Genomic DNA, 20,650 nt, shown 5'->3' on the forward strand with positions numbered 1-20,650 from the left:
ATTATTATTATTATTATTATTATTATTATTATTATTATTATTATTATTATAATAATATATTTTTCTCTTTTAATAATTCAATCCATGTCCATTCTTGACTCCCTTGGCAACAAACGAAGAGAAACAGTTTCCATATAGTCTTAGATAACAAACCTGGACCATTTTATTTTTCTTTAGAATTCAATTGACGAGAACACAAAGTTTAGCTTTATTTATTTTTTTCTTTTTTCAGAAAATACGACTGATGATAAGAGAGAAAGAGATAGAGGGGAAGAGACTGATAAGAAAGTCTGGATCAATTTAGGTTTCTGGGAAACTGCCAAACTACCCCTCCCCTAAGCCAACATCATCACTTACTTCTCACTATCTTCTCAGTTAGGGCAAAATGTTGGTTTTGGCGAGGGGTAGGTGGGCAGTTTCCCAGAAACCTAAATTATCGCTCATTCGAAGCGAACGACACGGCAGCCGTACATGAAAACTACATTAGTAAAAGAACCCTAAAAGTGACAAACAAACCAACCAACCAACCAATAATAATAATAATAATAATAATAATAATAATTCAAAAGTAGGTTGTGTTTGATCGTCCGGGTGAACGTAGTCCTGAATGGGACTGTTGTTGTTGACAGTGACTGACGTTTCTACAACCTCTGCGGTAGTCATCTTCAGAGTCAAAGTCTTCAGAGTCAAAGATGACTACTGCACAGGTTGTCGAAACGTCAGTCACTGTCAACAACAACAGTCCTATTCAGGACTACGTTCACCCGGACGATCAAACTCAACCTACTTTTGAAACGACTCCTGGGTTCAAACCTTTCCCAATAATAATAATAATCATAACAACAACAAAAAAAAACACTGGCGCACTTACTGTTGGTTTTCTTGCAGATGTACGGTCTCAACATGCTGCAGTGAAGATCATTCCATTTACCGTTCCATCTATACATTTCTAAACAGTCCTCCACTCCTATCCAGTCATTAGGTTCTCTATAGTTGTAGTTGGTATATGCCACAGGGGAACCATCACTCCACTTGTAGCTGGCTTCTGTGCCAATGTCATTTAGTCCTATCCACAAAGTAGAACTGCTGTGCCTGTTGATTTTTAGCACAGACAGGACCAAGGTTAGCAGGATAATAATGTACACCAGGCGATTGTAAACTTGAAGTCATAAAGGTTCGACTCCTATTGGAAAATCCCGGATTTTTTCTTTCCAGCCGCCTGTGTCAATGGCTCAAAAAAAACATTTTCAGTCTCTTTTGGTCACCAGGCTTAAATTTACCATTATTTCTGTCATTGGGCATAAGCAGATATCGACATTATAAGCATAGCAGTGTACAGAATGATTGTCATATAAACCTATTTCAGTGGCCTTTTTCTTTTGTAGCTGGAAAGAACAAACGAGAAGAAAGTTCGCTTAAGCATTTTTCCCCGGTCTTACTTTGATGCAATACATTTTCATAAAATGTGTCAATTTGTCAAGCCAATTACCGCGCAACTCACGCTCTATATTGCTACATACGCTTCGGTAACGTAAAATAAACAATAAAATATGAAAAGGGAAAACAAATTATACCACTTACGTTGCGATCCTTGACTTGATAAAGCTGTTTTCTGCAGCACTGAGAATGCTAACAAGATCTCCGCCCCGGATTTTTTGGCATGCCGTGCGGGCGTCGTACCAGGAGAGTTTACTTGACGTCGAATCATTTGCAAAATAGTAACACATTCTGTTCCAAAGAATCCAACCGGGGGGACAAATGCCAGGAGCTATATAGCAAACAAAATAAGACACAGGTAACGTATGTCGCTACACTTATCAAGAAATGGTTTAATTTACTGAATCAAGCAAATCGTATTTTGGTTGCTATGGCTGTAGTTAGACAATAAATCAGCGAGTCAACCGAAAACATTTTGGAGTACGGCTGTACTTTAATTTCGATTTTAAACGAGTGATTGATTTCTATATAAAAAGCTTGGATGTTCAGTTAAAAAGAAAACAAAACAAAGCAATACAAAATCAGATTTAAAAAAAGAAAAAGAAAAGAAAAAGGAAAAGAAGAAAAAGTCAGAAGGCGACGGCATCTACGATAAAACAATCGTTGAGGGTAACACATTGGTTTTACCTTGAGTGCTTGGGACAGCAGGGGCAGTTATCGGTGAACCTGTAGACTGCACATTATCCGCTGAACAAATAAATTCAGACACGTAATAGTCAGTCGATGAGATGTATTTCAAAGCCTTGAGAATCCGGACACCAATAATTGCAAAGAATAAATAATTTATAATTATAATTAATTTATAAAACAAAAATAATAATTTTTAATAAAATAACAATATTTTTTTAAAAGGTACAATGGGCTCCATTTCTAGCTGCAATTCGGAAATGTGTCCTGGCTCATAAAGAGCGAATGAAATCGAGCCTAAAGAGACATAAATTATTTTACATGTGCAAATTCATCCCCCACAAAACCTCATACTTTATTTAAGGAAAAAAAAAACAAGGCTAAAATGCAAAACCAAGAAAAGAGCACAAGGATGGCTAGAAAAACACCCCCATTTTTTGTTTGTTTGTGTTTGCTTCTCCTTTTTTTTTAATTCTTAGCGGAGAGAAAGGGAGGGGGAATAGGTGGGATGGAGGGATTTACCTGCGTGCCCTCTTCATACAGAGCGTCCGCTTTGTAAATGGTGCGCTTAATACAAGTTTCACTAAATTTGTTGTTAAGATGATTTTGTAATAGGAGACTTTCTTTCGCAAATTTGCTTGTGCTTATGGTATTCAAGGTTTCCTTTTTAATTAATTTGTTTGTTTGTTTTATCGACGCTAACGCTATCAATTAACTTACACCGCGGCATCTTGCAAACAAATTGCTTTACAGAGTAGCAGCCAGTATCACCCCACTCTCCAGTTGAATACATCTCAACACATGGCTGTTGACCGTGATGGCTGTTTGGCTGTTGTGGATTCCATCGCGTGAACCCAACTGGGCTCTTGTCACTCCATCCATAACCTTTAAACATAGATAGGATAACCACATTGGCACAGGTAGTTAATGCGCGGTGTTCTGTTCGAGAGTTTCCGGAGTTCTCAGTCCTTGATCCCACTTTTTGCCCTTTGCGTATAGCTATTATGTAGCTTTTTATAAATACCCATGAAGCGGAGCGAGGGGGTGAAATGAGCTTAAAATCGGTCTTTACTATCTTAGCCAGAAGAAAGATAACTATCATGAGAACATAAAAGGACCGGTGCTTCTATATTCCATCGTCACTATCAAGCTACTGGCGTAAAATAAGGGATTTAATATCTAAAACATCACAACTTCCCCCGTCAAAACCATTAAGGCTGGAACGACCACCTTCAACAATGCAGTAAATCAATAGAGAATCCCGCCCTATTAAAAAAGGTGACTGTTTTCAGGTGCAGAGAAACAGAATACTTGTGCTTTTTTAATAATCCGGAATTTCTCGTCAGTTGTGTATGTATTCCTTCGAAACATTCACAAATAACTTGCCCAAACTGTGCTGATCGGAACGAAAAACTATCCAAAAAAGTTCCAAAGGTTAGAGAAAAAATTTCACTGTGTTCGTGCTCAATGCGCTTTTAACCGTTAGCTGCCAACGAAAATCAAATCGAGGGATCAACATCTAAGGCTAATTAAGGGCGCGATCCATTCAACCAAAATTCAGACCGGTCCGACCGGGAAAAGAGGACCACCTCAAAAGGTGGACAAGTTTTTTTTTTCAGTTTTTTCCGGTTGGACCGAACCGATCCATTGAGTTTTGGACCGACATTTCCGGAAATTTTGGTTGAATGGATCACGCCCTAAGAGACGTGCTATCAACGTGCTATCAGTGGCACAACAACCAAATAAATTGGCGAGATTTCCTGTCTTTGCCCATACCGTAAAAAATCATAAACACAAGGGGCAAATTCAAATGTCAAGCTCTTGCCTAAGTCGCTGCCTGCTGGCACCGACCAACGCAAATATTTTCGCGAACATTTTTGTAGTTTAATAGCTTTTTCCGTAAACCATTTGATAGAACACATTGCACTCGGCTTTGCATTTGAATACAGGCGATATGGAGGAGACGTTGAAGACGAAATAATCGAATTAATACAACCCGCATAATGCATGCTGTTGAAAATTAAAGAACTACTGCATTCATCGCCTTAATTTGAATTTGGATCAAAACAGCTAAAGTCACGTTTCACGCGGTTGCCGATTAACGGCGCATCAGTAAAGACCGTTAGTGATTGGATAAAACCCATAGGAGGAAAATTCCTCCTGCAAATTTAGCGCGCCGCAGAGGATAAAAGTCCTTCGCGCTGGGGACTACTACCGGAAGTGGAAACGAGAAGTGAAGGACTTTGAGAAAGTTTATCCTTAACGTCGTCTTAGGACGACATTAACGTTTAGTCGTATTAAAAGTCTGATGACATTATTAACGTCTTCTAATAAGTGCGTCATTCGAACACACTTAACAGACGACTTAAAAACGTATCAGACGTTAAACGCATCTAGTAAAACGGGACGTATTAATTTATCGCCAACTCGTCCAGGAATGACTAGGAAGAGTCCGTGTAAACGGTTGTAACAAAAACGGATACCTAAAAATCAGGTTGGGCACCTTATGTTTATTACACAACGCTATACCCTATACCACGTTATACTATATATTTATGCGAATGTATTGAGCACATTTTTTTCAGAAAAGTGGGGAAATCAGAGTAAGAGACAGTAGTGCAAGGAAAAGAGTTTAATTCAGGGTTTAGCACCGACGTACAATGATTATGGTTAAGGACTGTTTTAAAACCGGTTAGCTTTCAATAATGTATTGGTCAATGCCATGTAAAGAACGTTAAAATTAACCGGTGTCAGCAGTTAGCCCTTGATGGTGTACATGTAGTGGATACGTGTAGTGGAAACGGATGTGCACTAGACATCAAATGGTGCGGGTTCAAGTCCTACATCGTACCAACTGTTTTATTTCTTCTCTTATTTACTACTTTAAGTTATAAGACTTCTATCGTACATTTTGAGTGAAGATGACAATCTGACTGTGGGGTACCATTCTGGTTAGTCAATTTTGACACCTCAGACGTTAAATGCGTCTTGACGACTTTTAACGCCTCTAGAACAAGAACGGCGATTGGGACCACAATACATACCAAGCCCTTTTCAGAAGCCTACGTATCTAGCTTGTAAGCTTTGTCTTGCGTGAAGAGAGCCGGCCAAAAGTACCCGTGGAATAAGAACAGAAGAGTGGGGATGACGGAGTACAGTTGATATTCTTTTATTGACAAATCATTCCCGCCCGGTTATTTCTCGTAGACATATATAAAGAACTCACCAAAGAGTACGCCGCGATCACTTAATCCAATCCAGAATGAAAAGGCTGAATTGTTTAACAGATTGGCGACAAATGTATTTTCGGTAAGACTGTGTATGCTAACCAGGTCCGAATTTTGACTAAAACCTCTGCAGGCATCTCTGGCGGCGGTCCACGTCTTACTGTACGACAAATAATAATATATTAACATATAAATTAAGCCAAGGAGAAGCTCTCGTTAATATAATTATTTATAATTTACTTCAATCAAATATCCTTGTAACCATTAGAAAGAGATGCAATTAACATTGGGCCTGCGATCAATTGAAAACTTGTAACTTGTCAGCGGAGAACTAAAAAAAAAAAGACTCGTAACCTCGATGGGTCTACACCTGAGCCCAAAATGCGGTCATGTGATACTGTTTAGGGGATACCCTGTTTTCAACTTTATACATGAATCAGGTTACGAAAAACCCTTCAACACCACCGGAAAGAGCGCCGTAAAATCACTAAAATTGCCAAATTTAAAAGTGATACGAATTAAGTGAGCGAAGATATAGTTCCGCAAAGCTGCGAACATTTTATAAAGCCGTTTCTATGGACTGTAAAATTTCGCGACTTTGAGGAGATATATCTTTCAAACTTGGCAAGTTTACTAATTTTATGGCGCTCTTTCCAGTTGTATCGACGGATTTTCCCCTAATTTGTCGATGTCAAAAGTTGAAAAAAATATAAAAAAAAAAAAAAGAAAGAAAGAAAAACGTGGAGGGGTCTTTCATACTGTCAACGACAAAGACAGGGTCTGCAAGACTAAACTCTAATGTTCCTAATCCATCAAGCGGTCAGGGAGAGGACGTCAACTACGAATTTACGCTTTGCATGAAAAAAAAAATAAATGAATAAATGAATAAATTAAAAAAAAAAAAACTTTAACAGCTGTTTCCTTTCATAGCGAAGTATACGAAAATAACTCTGCACTAAAAAAAAATCCTTACCTCTGTGTAATCATTTTATAGCATGCTGGCCCATTTAGCATCCATCCAGAGGGACACTGAGTACTGGCACCTGGTGAACATAAAGTTGTAATGTATAGTTCCAGAAAATATCCATACCCCCTGACGGAAGTCACTCTTGCTTTATCCCCCTCCCCCTACCCCCCGGAGTTTCCGTGATTTTTCTCTGTAAGTTGAGATCTGCCCTCGGTCCTCGCGGCTTCGCCACTTGTCCCTCACACGTGCTTTCGATCTCGATGACTCAATAAATAAATCAATAATTATAAATAAATGATTATGGGGCTGCTCGCAGTCTAAACAGCCGTTCGTTTTAACCAACACTAATCTTACTTGGAGAACCTGAAAAAAAAAAAAATCGAAAAGCCACCTCTTACTCCCATGGAAATTGCCTCCTTTTAGAACTCTCCAACCCAGTCAGAATTTAGGTTGTCTTCCGTGGGGAAGATAGGGATATTTTTTGGAACTACACAATCTTCGCTTTGACATCGATCTCTTTTGCAGAAAAAAAAAAAAAATGTTTTTACGAAAGGAGTATAGTTTGTGCGTATTTAAGAGCATGCTTAGGCAGGGTAAACTATGAACTATAAAGGGTAGATTTCATGGCGAAGATAAACATGGAAAACGAACAGAAAACTTAAACTTGCGAAAATAAGTAATTAAATAAAGACGCAGAAACTGTAACCGCCTCCACTCAACAGCTCCTGTATCAGAGCGACGGTCGTTCAGGGTATGAGTAAGGAGTAAGGCGCTTACCTGTTGTAGGGGGGACTGTTGGTTGCTGGGTGCCAGCTTTAAAGAAAATTTTAACCAATTCAACAGTTAGTTTTGAATAGGTACTCACATGCAATGATGCTATTGTTAACAAATTAAACATAGATTTTACATGCAAACTGAGGAGGATATGCTGCAATTTATACTGGCTTGTATCAGAGTCGCTCACAATCTCTCAACATGGTAAAGTTAACAGCATGCGTTGACAACATGCTGAGTGATACAGATCGTCAGATCGTCAGGTCGTCTCCAATCTCTGCTAATATTTTCAAACCTAAATCAGTTTCCACCCAGCGTCCCTCTAAAGCATGTTCAGGTCATCAAGTATACAATACAATACGATACGATACAGTACGGCACTGCACAGCACAGCACAGTACAGTACAGTACTTAACAGTACAGCACAGTACAGTACAGTACTTAACAGTACAGCACAGCACAGTACAGTACAGTACAGTACTTAACAGTACAGTACAGTACAGTACAGTACAGCACAGTACAGTACGGCACAGCACAGCACAGCACAGCACAGTAGAGTACAGTACAATACAGTGCAGTACAGTACAAGAAGTACAATACAATATAATACAAAATAGATCAACTCAATACAATCCAATGCAATACCATACAACACAATACAGGTTTATTTAAAGATGGAGATGTAATAACCTTTTACAGTTTTCTAACCAAGGACCCTCTAAAAAAATAAATTGGACCAATAATATACAAAAATATGTACAAAAAGAACAAAATTGATATACAAAAATGCAATAGGTATATAATAATATACGTTACAACAACAAAATAAATAAATAAATAAACAAAGAACAATGCATGAATATTTTACATATGGCGGATACGAGAAAAGAATACAAATATACAGTGCAGTCGACTGACTATTAAACATCTGAAGAAGATATTCAAATTTCTGTAATAAGGTAGTTTACACAATTCACAAAAACGCGTACCAAAAATACATAAGTTACTCACAAGAGTACTTAGCACATGCATAAGGAAGAGTCACAGTGCAATCCTCATCCTCCCAGAACAACCAGCTCATTTTTCCACGCTGCAGGTTCGCTCGAACACAGCTTTTTCCCCTCGCGTCTGGTTGACCATTAAACCAACTGGTGTAATCGACGGTGGAATTATCTGTCCAGTGGTACACTCCTTTCTGATCGACATCTGCCAATCCAATCCATATTCCTCCAACATCCCCTATGTCCCAGGAGTTGACCAGCAACGATGTCAGGAAAATATTTTCAGTGCTATAAAATTAATTTTGTACATCAATGGGTTTGATTTGCATGTATTTTAAGAGGGGGCAATGTTTATTTGGAATAAATGGCGTACAAGCTTCGTATATTGCTAAATTGAGGAGAACGTAACAGCCTCGTAACTGCCAGTTTACTATTACCGGTTTGTATGGGCGCATTTTGAAAAGACGGAGTATTTAACAATAACTCCATGCATATTCAATGAGTCATACCTACTGTGGATGCTAGCTAATTCAGCACCAGCATTTCTGCACTTGCTTCTAGCGTCCTTCCAGCTTTTACGATCAAACATTAAACGAAAACAGCGGGAACCATCAGGGCTCTGCTCCCATCCAAAGGCACAATCGGACGATTTTGATGGAACTAGAAAGACAAATAATCTGTGTGGTAGTGAAGCGCTTCTCACAAGCTTACCAACTAGAATAGTTATAAATACACGAATAGGCTGACAAAAAGTCAGACACTGTAAGGGGCAGGAACAAAAAAGGCAAACAATACAGTATATAAAAAATAACAGCAAGTAGCCTTTGTGCAGATAGGACAGAGTGTGTGCAGAAATGTGTTTGCATGACATCATCGTAATGTGTTTACACAGACCAAAAAATTCGCTGTTATATCAGTTAAACAGCTACATTTTCAAAAAAAAAAGAAATAATTTGCACTGATCAACATGGTGGACAAAATGATATATGACCTCTAAGGATGTAGCATGCGTAGCTGGCAGTATTGTGTGGGTGCGAGATTAAAGTTTTGGCGGCGGAGCCGTGTTCCAAAAAAAGGAAATAGGGACGAGGCCGTTGAAATACCGCCTGCCAGAAAACCCTGGTATTTTGAATAGTCCGCACACCAGTGCGCGGGGAAACGGATTGGTCGAGGGCCATACATATGTCAATCATGTTAGATGAGCCTTCGCATATATTTCCCAATTTAGGGAGCAGATGCCAAACTGAAAAAGACGTACATGTAAAGTGATTGTGATTTCCGCTTTAAAAAGAGCATAATTGATGACCAAATTGCCGAAATGGCGTCTTTAAACTTCACAACGCTGGAATTGTCTTTATTTAGCCGTAAGAAACAAAGGTCAAAGAAAATTGAAACACTATACAACTGCATCTGAGATCAAATCCTATCAGGAACACCTACAGAAGAATCAACCACCGGAAATGGTTAGTCAGTATGCATGTAACCAACCAGCTTCATGACCTTTTAATGTTAAGCCTGGTGTTGCAAAAAAAGATTTACTCAGTCAAAGTTTAGAATGATACATGCACTGTGTAGTGCTAGTAACCTTCGCGCGAGAGCCGAGAAAATAAAAAAAACCCTCTGTTCAAGCAAACTCACAAGGTCACGTTTCACATTATCACGAGCTTAGGAGTCGTGTTTAGCCTGTCAACGCTTATTTCTAAACTGTCTCGCGCGAAAATAATCGGAAGTTTCAAATTGCAGGTTTCTCTTTGACTGGCTGATTTAATTGCGATCAGCTAAGGTGACAAAAGTGGGCGGCATTCGAAAAATCATGGTTCTCTGGCAGGCGGTATTTCTCGCGGCTCCGCCGTCAAATCTCACTCGACTATATCACAACCGCTCCGCCGCCAAATCTCACTCGACTACTACACAATACCGACAGCTACGCAGGCTACTAAGGATGCAACAGCTTAACCCTCAAAATATATATATTTTCTTCTCTGCCGAACACGATGGTGAAAGTGTCGGCGGAAATATGGAAATCACGGTGAAAGAAACAACAACAAAAAAAAACAGTTGATGTATTCATCATAAAGGTGCTATATCTTTTAAGTTCCCCTTTGGACACGGGCCCAGATGCTAAGTAAAGACACTATTTTACGTTCCCTTTGGGACACGGGGCAAAGTGCGATATAAAGACACTATTTTATGTTCCCTTTGGCACACGGGACAAGGTGCTATAAAAAGACACTACTTTATGTTCCCTTTGGGACACGGGACATCGTTTTATGGTCTAGCCGTTTGTAGGACCAAAGGCAGTACATTCATTTCTCATTGATTCCAAGACCCTGAGTAGAGGTCTGGTCCCAGGAATCGAACCCCACAAACTCAAGCTTTGCAGTCACTAAAGCGCTATTTCGACTGAGTAAGTCCTTCCGTGCAAACGAAATGGTATTTTTGGAGCAAATATGGCGGTATCAAGAAAGCATGGTGGCTGGATGATGTGTTGTTTGGTTAATGTTGGGAATCTTTTAACACGGCTATGGTAAGTGGCAAAAAGTGCACGTTTGGTCTTATCGCTATGGGCAGTGTTGTTCAAAGCCAAAAAGAATCGAAAGTTTCGGGGAGATTGCAATGTCGAAAAGAAATCTTAAATTAAAGGTTTGAAACGAATTGGGTAATCTCAGTCTTGTTTCCAATCTATCACTTACCTTTTCTGCAAACGTAGTCTATCTCTAGATACTTTGAAACTCCTTTACACGGTTCAGAACCAAATGAACCCGAGGCCCTCAATGAACAATGATTAGTGCGAACACATTTTGCCTTTATGTTTGAAGTCACATTAAGTCGGCAGTTATTCACGCTCACAAAACCACACTGGTTAACATCGGTACGCCCCCAGATGGCAGATGTGATGGTTACAAAGGTTGATAAAGGGCAACTAAGCACAGCTGAAGTATACTGACAGACAAACTTCTTCTGGGGAGCTGGCACAAGAGGAATAAAATATCATTGTTACACTAATACATGTAATAATTGTTATCATTATTTTTTTTCCCGTTAGAATTGATTTGAAGTTTGCTTTCACATGGCACCGGACGAATTTTCGTCGGGTGAAAAAAAAAAATAGTGCTGTTTACCGTTAGTTGATCCGTTCAAAAATTTGAACTCCAAAATCGACGTCTGATTTATTTAGCCAGTATGATCGGAAATTTGACCGGACTGAGTGAATACTATAACCGTCAACATTTTTTTTTCTACATTTTTTTTCGCGCTGAAATTTCAAAGAACGCGAAGTCACTTTTTTAGGCGACGTTTTCTCCTCGTCGCCGTCGTGATACCTTAAACTCGCTAAAAAGCTTCCTTACCAGATGTTGGCTTCGGTCCTGATATTGGAAAGTATTCTGAAAGAAAATAATAATAATAACAATAAAGAAATCAGTATAATATAAGTCCCTTATTCATGTTTTTATACGACGTGAGAGCCAACATGGCTGCCGTAACATCAGTTGCAAGCAAAGACGTTTTGGAGCGACGGCCGTCAACCGCAAGAGAGGCCTTTTGAATTTTAAAAGGTCTTAAGGCTACTAAATTAATTTTTTTTTTTTTCTGAGCGTCTTTACTCTTCACAAACGTCGTTGCTTAAGCGGACCTTCGGGCGCGGCGGAGCCCCATTGCTATAGAAATTAAAATATGTGTTTCTTCCATTCGTTTGATAACCTTTTGATCTCTTGCAGATAAATGGTCGATTGGTACGGCAGTTCTCATCATTCCAGCGTCCATCATTATCACTTCTCACATTGACACAGTCCTCTGAGTTGGCCCAGTTGTCAGGATTCCAATCTTTCCAGTAAGTGTACTGAACAGCAGATCCATCTGACCACTCAAACTCACTCTCAACTCCCCGATCATGTAGACCTGTATAAGATACGAACAGAGAGCTTAAGAAACGACGACGCTGAGGGCAACAAAGAGGAAAAAAAAAAGGTTGACAATAGCAAAACGACAACCCTGCATGTGCTTAGCCGTCATTGCACGACTACGACGGGATACTACCTGATTTCACGCTTTATGGGGAACAAGTCAACGAATTCCATTTTTTTTTTGTTGTGTTTTTTTTTCCGAACTTAGATACGTTCATTTAGAATTAAACTCCCGAAAAAATCGCAACATTTAACAATTTGAATTAAATGGAATAAGAGTGAAGAATTTTGAAGCATCGCAAAATCACTCACTTTAAAGTGGCGTTTCCGTTGTTGTCGACGTTGCTGTCGTGGTTACTTATGGTCAACGTGTTTCCAAGGTTCCAAATATTTTTGTTGACTCTTCCGACAATAATTGTTGTTTTCGGCCATGGGATGATCATGAAGAATTATGCAGATCCAAGAGTATGTTATGACATCCTTCTCAAAATGCATAATTGTTCCTATCATACTCAGCCTCATCCAATAATTATCGCTAAGTAATATCTCGTGTAGCAAGTAGTTAATACGCAAAGATTAATAGCAAATCTATAAAATTGAAGCAGGGTTATACGGCAGGGTTACAAGCTCTGTAGAAGTTTGAAAATGTAAGAGAACCTCTGAGAAGAGAGGTATACACAATCGCGCATAGCAAAAAAAAAAAAAAAAAACGTCGCCAGGTTTCACCGATATGGATGTAGCAAGCATTACAGCACCCACAAGAAAATTTTTATACTACGCATTAACGGAGTACTCCAGCTACGAACGTTTTCAACACACAATACTTGGAAGGATTGATGTGTCTGGCTTCCTTGTTAAAGAGAAAGCAATAAAGATTCCACGGATGCATTACCAATCCATGCATGTTCTTGTAATCCATAATGTCCCACTTCCAGGGTTATGTGTGCCTGCTCTACTGGGGAGTGAATACTAGCCAGCTGTGCCTGCTGATTCATACAGGCCACTCGGGCATCTGACCACGATTTCTTGTTCAAATTGAACTGATAACAGTACTGTCCAAAGTCTTTCCAACCAGTTCGACAGCTACCATACTCTATTGAATGGAAGCAATTATAAATGTGAATGGGTTGAGTATACTTGCTTATTGTTAGTTCTTAGGATTTTAGGACTTAGGACTTAGGACTCTGATTTTCCCTGGCTCTCCTAAAAAAAATTAGACAACAAACAATTTGATCTGGGACACACGGGCAATACTTCGTAAAAATGCGAATGTCTTTGAAAAGGGCACTGCTATAGACGTCCTGCATTTCGGCCTTTATCTTAAAACATTGCATTCGTCTTTCCATATACCTAGACAAATAAACTTACCAGCTAAATAGATCCCTTTAACTTCTTGGCTAGACAATGCTCTTTTCCACACCGCTAATGAACGCATATAATACTCGCCGGCTGAAGTCTGGTTTGACTTGCTTCCTATAGTCAATGTGGTACTTGCACTGCTATCCTGAAGGGTGGTCGTTCCGTATCGATTTGAGGTGCTACACAACAAAATTACCATGGAATTAGGCAAGTCACCCTAAATAAGGTAATAGGGATTCCGAAAACCAGGACATTTTTGCTTGTGGAATGCGAAATCCAGGAAAACTTTTGCTTGCGGAATTTGGAATTCAAAGCTTTGGGATTAAGAATTCGACACTAGGAATGCAGAATCTCGCTAACGATTGCAATCTGGAATCCAAGTTCCAACTGATAAAAAAAAATAGAATCCAGGACCTGGAATCTAAGATCTACAGTTTGGAATCCAGAATCCAAAAATGTATTGGATTATAAGTTAGATGGGGCAAATTCGAGAGAAAAGAATGGTCGAAGCAAACCCAGAGCAAATGATGAACGATCAATGTAAGGGAGGGCAAGGTAAATGTCGTGCCTTGTTTTATACCTGGATCCGCAAGTAGGCAGGATGATGCGAATCGTGTGCTGTAACTGGCTATCTGAGGGACCAATTTCTTATATCTTAACCACTCGAGATTTCAAGCTAGGGTTGTTTATGCCATGTGATCAATTAAGGCTATAGCCGCCCACGCAGACGTTCTTTTGGCTATCCCGGCTACGGTCATTGCAGTTTTGTCGACAAGTGACGTCTACGGCCTTTCTAGCTGTTTTTTTTGTTTTTGTTTGTTTGTTTGTTTGTTTTTGTAGCTTTTGCTATTACCATTATCGTTACTGACCGTTTGTTTGTTTGTTTGTCTGCTTTTAAGGGGCTATATCATGGGTAGTTTCCGCCCTTGTTATAAAAAGCAAAAGCAACGTACTTAAAAAGTTATAACAGAGTCGAAGAGTAATTCAAAACAAAACTAAAAGTGAGTTTTGTTTTTGACGCTTGTTTCTTTGTTTGTTTGTTTTTCCTTCGCTCTCTTGGCACAACTTTGCAGTCCATTCACTTTCATCTACAACCGCAGTTCAAAAATGAATTATTTCATATATACTTCACATCATTTTTAACTTTGTCATCGAAAGTACAAGGAACTCACTTACAAATATTCACGATCGCATTCCTATCAACTCACTTATGGTTAATTTAAAAGAGTCAAAGGTACTAAACTGAACCGTTATCACTTTCGTTTTACGAGGAAAACGCCACGGTATAAAAATGCATCGCAGAAAGCCTCTGTCCACAGGTAATATAATACATAGGTACCTGAGACTGCCATTTAAGTACAACTGAAGTCCTTTCTCTAGTTGCCACGTGAACATCACATGCTGCCAGGCCAAAGCGCCAGTAATTAGTGTATGGTCAACAGTCCACTCTCTCACCCGTGTTAAGACCTTTACATGAAGGCGACCATTAACCACGTACACTGCGAATCCACGGTTGCCTTGCCGGAAAGTTTCATCTCCAATTGTGTCCACGATAAAAGTATTTCTAGCCCATTGCTTTGTGGCATCTTCAAACCGCACAACAAAGGAAACTGTGATACCATTACTACATTGGGTTGGATCGGTAACACAAAGAACTGGAAGCGATCCAGCATCTAGATAAGACTGATAGCTTCGGAACTCGAGAGTATCCCAGCCATTTTGAGGATGATCTGATTTTATTACAATACCATGTGCAGTAGCTGGCAACGTGCCAAGCGCCATTCCATCGACGATTGCATCCATTGGCCAGTAGTAATCAGTTCCACTAATCCAGTCTGTGATAGAGAATAGAGATAGCCATGGTTACCAAATACTAGGGTCCTTAATCTAAAGCCCAGTGTTCTTGTTTGCTATGTTGGTACCCGGCTATGCAAGGTATTAGCCAGGATAGATAGAACTGCCATTGAAACCTATAGAAATACAGTTTGCCGCGACAATTTTGACTTAATAAAGACTAGTCGTGAAATACAACCACAACCAGCATCTGACCATACACTTTCTGTCATCACATAGGTTTAAGTGATTAAACATTTGTAAATATTAACCCACGACATTCTTCGCAAATTTGAAATTAATGCTACTTACTTCCTGTCACTGGAAATTTGACATCATTTGTAGGAGCTGATGATTATAGAGAATAAAAAAGTAACATAAGATAAATGTTTATGTTAAGAACAATCATAGTCAACGAAAACTGTCTTATAAATGCCCGTAATTTCTTGGGAGAAGGCGTGGAGCAGATGTACAGCTAAAACCAGTAGTTGCCAACAGACTCAATCGTGGTCTTACATTTTATAATAAGCAACAAAAATTTTGAGCGTGTAATGGTATTATTTTTATTATTAACATTCCCTTTCCTTTTCTTTCTTTTCTTCATACTGTTGTTGTTGTTGTTGTTGTTGTTTTTTAATTAGGATAGATAGTTAGTTAGTTACATTGTTTGATCGGTCGATTATTTATATTTTATCTGCATTTACCACATTGTCCAATGCAATATAATTGCGGTCACATTCTCTAACGAGGGAAAGGATCGGTACAGATGAAGCAAAAGCACCCACCCATTTTTCTTTTGCAGATAAATGGCCTGTATTCCCCACAACTGACATCTCTCCAAGCTCCCCTGGTGGCATCAATCTCTACACATGCCCTTAGATCTACAAAAGGAACAAATCAACTAGTTACTAATTTTTATGGTAATAGGACTGAGTAGAGTCCAATTTGGTCTGTAATCAAAAGAGTGATTAACAAAATTGGGCGACTGAGTAACAGGAGTCCGAGTATAATATCAAACCAATTAGTAGACGACACGAAGTTCTGTTACCAATAAATCATCACTATAATAAATTAATTTCTACAAATAAATAAATGAATAGATAAGTAAACAAAACAATAAAACTCGTTGTAATAGTTTTTCGACATCAATACAAGAGTCTTCAAATACCAGTAGAGTAGCGTTGTTTTCGATTTCTCTTTCCTTTTTTTTTTTTTTTTTTTTAAGAGTTGTTAGCGATAAGGTATTTCGTTCTATACTTCAGTTCCAGTAAAGGTAAACGAACTGAATTAAACTTTTGAAGATTGTGTGTCAAGGTCATTCACAACAGATGATCATGTATTGAAGGGTGCTATTGGAAATATTTTGCAATATATTTTGATTGATACAACGATCATTTCTATATCTGATGTCACACATCACAGCCAAGTGTTTTTGGCTTCTTCGTGTAACCCTATCCGGGGTAGCCTCCACATGCCTATACCTAACCTAACAGTAGTAACTTTACGCAACAGGACGGCAGAAAGAAGAGGACGGCAAAACGCTTGTGTGAGAGACACGTGACAGGCCTATTACTTGTGTGTTTTGTGGTGATCTTCTTAATGTTTTCTGGACTTTTACAAAAAGACCTGTGTAAAGGTCAGGGTGAAGTTAAACGGAAAAGTTTTTCAAACAAAATTATGGTCACGTTTGTCACACAAGGTTTTCAGTCTTCTTCCCTCTCCCGTCCTGTTAGCTAAGGTCACTAGAAATAACAAGGAGACGCAAGCGACTCACTTTGTGACGTGTAGTCCTTCGGGTAACCGCCGTCCCAGGCCGTCAATCTGACTGGACTTCCATCACTCCAGTAAAAGTGTTTATGCATATCTCGATCGTTGAGTCCAATCCAGAAGGAGTACGCCCAACCACTAAGAGCTTTCAATCGATTATTTAACCAGTTCTTTTCTCTGACACTAAGTATGCTTACAAGATCTCCACCTCGGTTTAGACAGGTAGCTCTTGCGTCTGAAACGCATGAATACCTCACACATTACTCGTTTGAGACAGTCATCAAAAACCCCAAATACTTCACAGACTTTGTTGGGAAAAATATTCAAGGAAAAAAAAAATCTGCTGTCAGTTCGTATAAAAAAAAACTAGGTTATTTAACGCTCCTACGCGATTTTTCTGGTAATAATAAGGTAAACGTATTAAGAACAAAATTCTTGAAAATTTAGAGGGTCATAATGGGTTTTGCCGTCAAATGACCGATAAGACGTATCTTTAACCTAAAATAATGGGTTAGAGAGTTAAGGAGATGTGTGATACCAGCCTTAACATCGATTCTGTTACAGTTTTAAATCAATTTTACAGAGAATACAAAAACAATGGTTTTTGTTTTTCGTTTCTCTGATTGCTTACTTTATTTATTTGTTTTTGTTTGTAGTTTATTGTTTGTTTGTTTATTTTTTTTATTTGCATGTTCCTTTGTTCGCAATTTAAAACATTACAAACCTGCCCATAGCTTTCTCTGATCTGAATTTATTTGGTAGCAAGTACTATCAAGTCCTACTTCCCAACCAACGCCACACTTCCTGGAAGAAGCTTCAGAAAAAAAAGATATATAAATAAATATAACAAAGGTACGGATTAGTAAGATCAGGTAAGGATTGGTCATCAGGTGGAATGTTCCGACAAGAAACAAAAAAAAAACATGAGCGCAGAGAAGAACTACACATTTCGATGGAGAAGTACACTTTTAAATGAAGAGTTGTTATATATGAAAAATCAACAACGCCTCCATTTAATAAACTGAATTAAAGGTTAAAGTATAAACACTAAGATCGCGCATCTCTCTTTCTCTAAGCTAAGCAACGGGTCGTATTGACGAAAAACAATCCCAGATTTACTATCGGCCCTCAAATTCCCCAACCACCGCCCAAATAATAAAGAAATAAACAAATAAAAAATAAATAAACTAGAAATACGTTATTGCAAAAATAACGCGAAGCTAAAAAGGGTCAACAGTAAGAATATACAGAAAGAAATACGATGAAAGAAAAAACGGGAAAAAAAATGAAAGAAGTTTCTGCCATTCACAATGTTTGAATATTGTGGAGCTGAATTTATCATGAATTCAAAGATATATTTGAGGAAAAATAGCTCAAACGAGTATTTCAAAACCGTTTCGCATTCTTTCCGTGTTTATTCACGGCTTGGGCTTCATAGAGTGGCGCTCGATGAACGCACTGCTCGTCTTCTTCGCTGCTTTCGCTGAAGTTCAGGTGGCCGTTCTTTTGGTGTTAAATCTTCCACGGCAAGGATTTTCAGCCACTTGTCCAATCGGGCACTGTTGTGTTTGCAGCCCGCTGTTATTTGCCTCAGAACTACTTTGCGATTCGCCAGGGCAATTCGCCAACGCACAGTAAACAGAGGATGAATAAAATGAGCCCTAAGTCGGTGGCCGTGCTGCCTGGAAACCGAAAATGCACGATGACGTCATGCTAAATTGCGTCTTTAACATTCGCTTGTGACTTTTTGCTAGGCAACTGCGGATACCAAACCGATAGAAAAATTTATGAACAAAGCAAAATCGCACTCCACTTGCGATCTCTGCGCGCCACAAAATTTTAAACTCGCTCCGCGAGAATAACAAAACATTGCCGGGGACAAATTTGTAAGCATCAACTAGAACAGGAGTAAGTAGCCTAGAGGGGAAACAGAAGTTGAACATTTTATTATTTATTTTATTTATTTTTATTGTTATTCAAATAACAACAACAACAACAAAAAAAAAGAACAATAGGTTTGACTAGTTTTCGTTTTAGGTCAGTAGAAAAGCATTAGTATAGAAGAAACGTTACCTTGAGCTGCACATCCATATATCTCGGTTCTAAGGCAGATACGGGAGTTCCATGTCAAAGGATACATCCGTAAAAAGCGAGCATCGATAGACTCGGGAAGGACAATATTTTTGACTGATTTTGCATTTAGGTTCCCTGTCAAAATCTGAAATAATATAATCAAATATATAGTAGGAATTACGCACATTTTGCCGTGATAAGATCTGTTAAAGCAACAACATCTTGTAAGACTTCGTGTCTTTTGGTCGCAGGTGTTCTACTTCAAATCTCCAATCGCTAAATAGCCTGTACACAGACGTTGCTTAATTTTTCTTTTCGTTCTTTACTAAAACATCGGTGAGTGCGCGAGAACGAACTTTGAAGAGGGTCTGTGAACAGGCTAACAGCTAAAGGTTTTTGGTAGCAATCCTACAGATATAAGAACCCTTAAAAATGAGCATTTATAAAACTCTAGGGTGCAATAATATACAAGTACCTTATACTTCACAGTGGCGTTCTGTCCATAGCTATTGAAGTCCAGTCCATTGTTTCCGTATTTCAGATAAAATGTCTTTACAAATTCGGATGATTGCGGTCTGCCTTGAAGCGCAATGTGTGTTATCTGACGCACTACTCCCAGGTCAACCTGAAGATACTCCCCCTGATAAAGATTAACAATTTACAAGGGTACAGGAATGAGGAAAGTGATACTAAGATCAATGCAATAATTCTGATAATGATGACGAGTTGCATTAGTATTGAACAAATGAAATGAGCAAGGAGCTACCCGACCACTCCAACACCTCCGCCCGCCCCAAAAATGAACTATTTATAAAAACTGGACCTTCATTAATTTGGTCCCATGAGACCAGTTATTTAGATCGTAAGCTTAAACGAAAGCCGTTTATAGGCGTGTCAAAATACACGAACCGCGTTGCAAGATAAATGACAGCTTTGCAACAGACAAAACCCAACGTTCCACTACATAAAAAAAACTTAAACTTAAAAATCTTGTCACCTGCAAGATATAAACCATGACCGATGAGAGCGCAGGGCTTTCTGGGAAGTGTTTCCTACATGTATACATTTGCAATATGGTATAAACGAGCATAAGCTGTTATACTTTAGTCTTTGATTACGACTATGACGTTAATGGCTAGCTGCGGTTTTCTTCAAGGCTCTGCAAAGATTTTTCTGAGAAAACGTATGTATTACACAGGCGAAGGTATTGCCAACAAAAACTCAAAGTCCTTTGGACCTTGTTGAAATATATACTTAAGAGGGGTTCATGCTAACGAAAGGCTATTCCCAACATTTTGAACCTGCAATGCTAATTCACGTATATCCATAAATCTAATTGGTGTCATCTTTTGAGGGGTTTCTTTTCTTTTCATTTTTTTTTTCTCTTTTTTTTTTTTTTTTTTTTTGGAATCGAGTATACACGTTTTCCTACCACAGCGTTCCTTGCAGCACACCATGCCCCAACGGTTATGTTACTGCTCGCCAGACGAAGCCGTGCCTGGCTTGCTTGAGAGGATGCGTTATAAATGCTGGAGGCGGTTATTTGATTATCATCGATGTTTCCATCTTCCATTCCAAATGGCGAATCACACTGCCCAATACCTATGAAGTGAAGCGAAT

At 38.9% G+C, this 20,650-nt stretch overlaps 1 protein-coding gene across 1 annotated transcript in view; it reads right to left on the bottom strand.

Moving 5' to 3' along the window:
* The window catches only part of LOC140930932 (uncharacterized), a 61,728-nt gene that overhangs the window by 26,477 nt on the left and 14,601 nt on the right, over positions 1-20,650 (bottom strand). Inside the window, exons 7-28 of the mRNA XM_073380648.1 lie at positions 20,463-20,632; positions 19,506-19,670; positions 19,031-19,175; positions 17,682-17,771; positions 16,965-17,192; positions 15,976-16,071; positions 15,503-15,538; positions 14,697-15,192; positions 13,367-13,536; positions 12,891-13,091; positions 11,796-11,993; positions 11,444-11,479; positions 10,787-11,062; positions 8,603-8,753; positions 8,104-8,381; positions 7,096-7,131; positions 6,325-6,394; positions 5,351-5,511; positions 2,845-3,009; positions 2,125-2,184; positions 1,582-1,768; positions 872-1,092 (exon numbers count right to left, since the gene is read on the bottom strand). Coding sequence (XP_073236749.1) covers positions 872-1,092; positions 1,582-1,768; positions 2,125-2,184; positions 2,845-3,009; positions 5,351-5,511; positions 6,325-6,394; positions 7,096-7,131; positions 8,104-8,381; positions 8,603-8,753; positions 10,787-11,062; positions 11,444-11,479; positions 11,796-11,993; positions 12,891-13,091; positions 13,367-13,536; positions 14,697-15,192; positions 15,503-15,538; positions 15,976-16,071; positions 16,965-17,192; positions 17,682-17,771; positions 19,031-19,175; positions 19,506-19,670; positions 20,463-20,632 — 3,636 coding nt within the window. The remainder of the gene's footprint in view (positions 1-871; positions 1,093-1,581; positions 1,769-2,124; positions 2,185-2,844; positions 3,010-5,350; positions 5,512-6,324; positions 6,395-7,095; positions 7,132-8,103; positions 8,382-8,602; positions 8,754-10,786; positions 11,063-11,443; positions 11,480-11,795; positions 11,994-12,890; positions 13,092-13,366; positions 13,537-14,696; positions 15,193-15,502; positions 15,539-15,975; positions 16,072-16,964; positions 17,193-17,681; positions 17,772-19,030; positions 19,176-19,505; positions 19,671-20,462; positions 20,633-20,650) is intronic.

Source organism: Porites lutea, chromosome 3 (genome assembly GCF_958299795.1).
Source record: "Porites lutea chromosome 3, jaPorLute2.1, whole genome shotgun sequence".
Taxonomy (NCBI): domain Eukaryota; kingdom Metazoa; phylum Cnidaria; class Anthozoa; order Scleractinia; family Poritidae; genus Porites; species Porites lutea.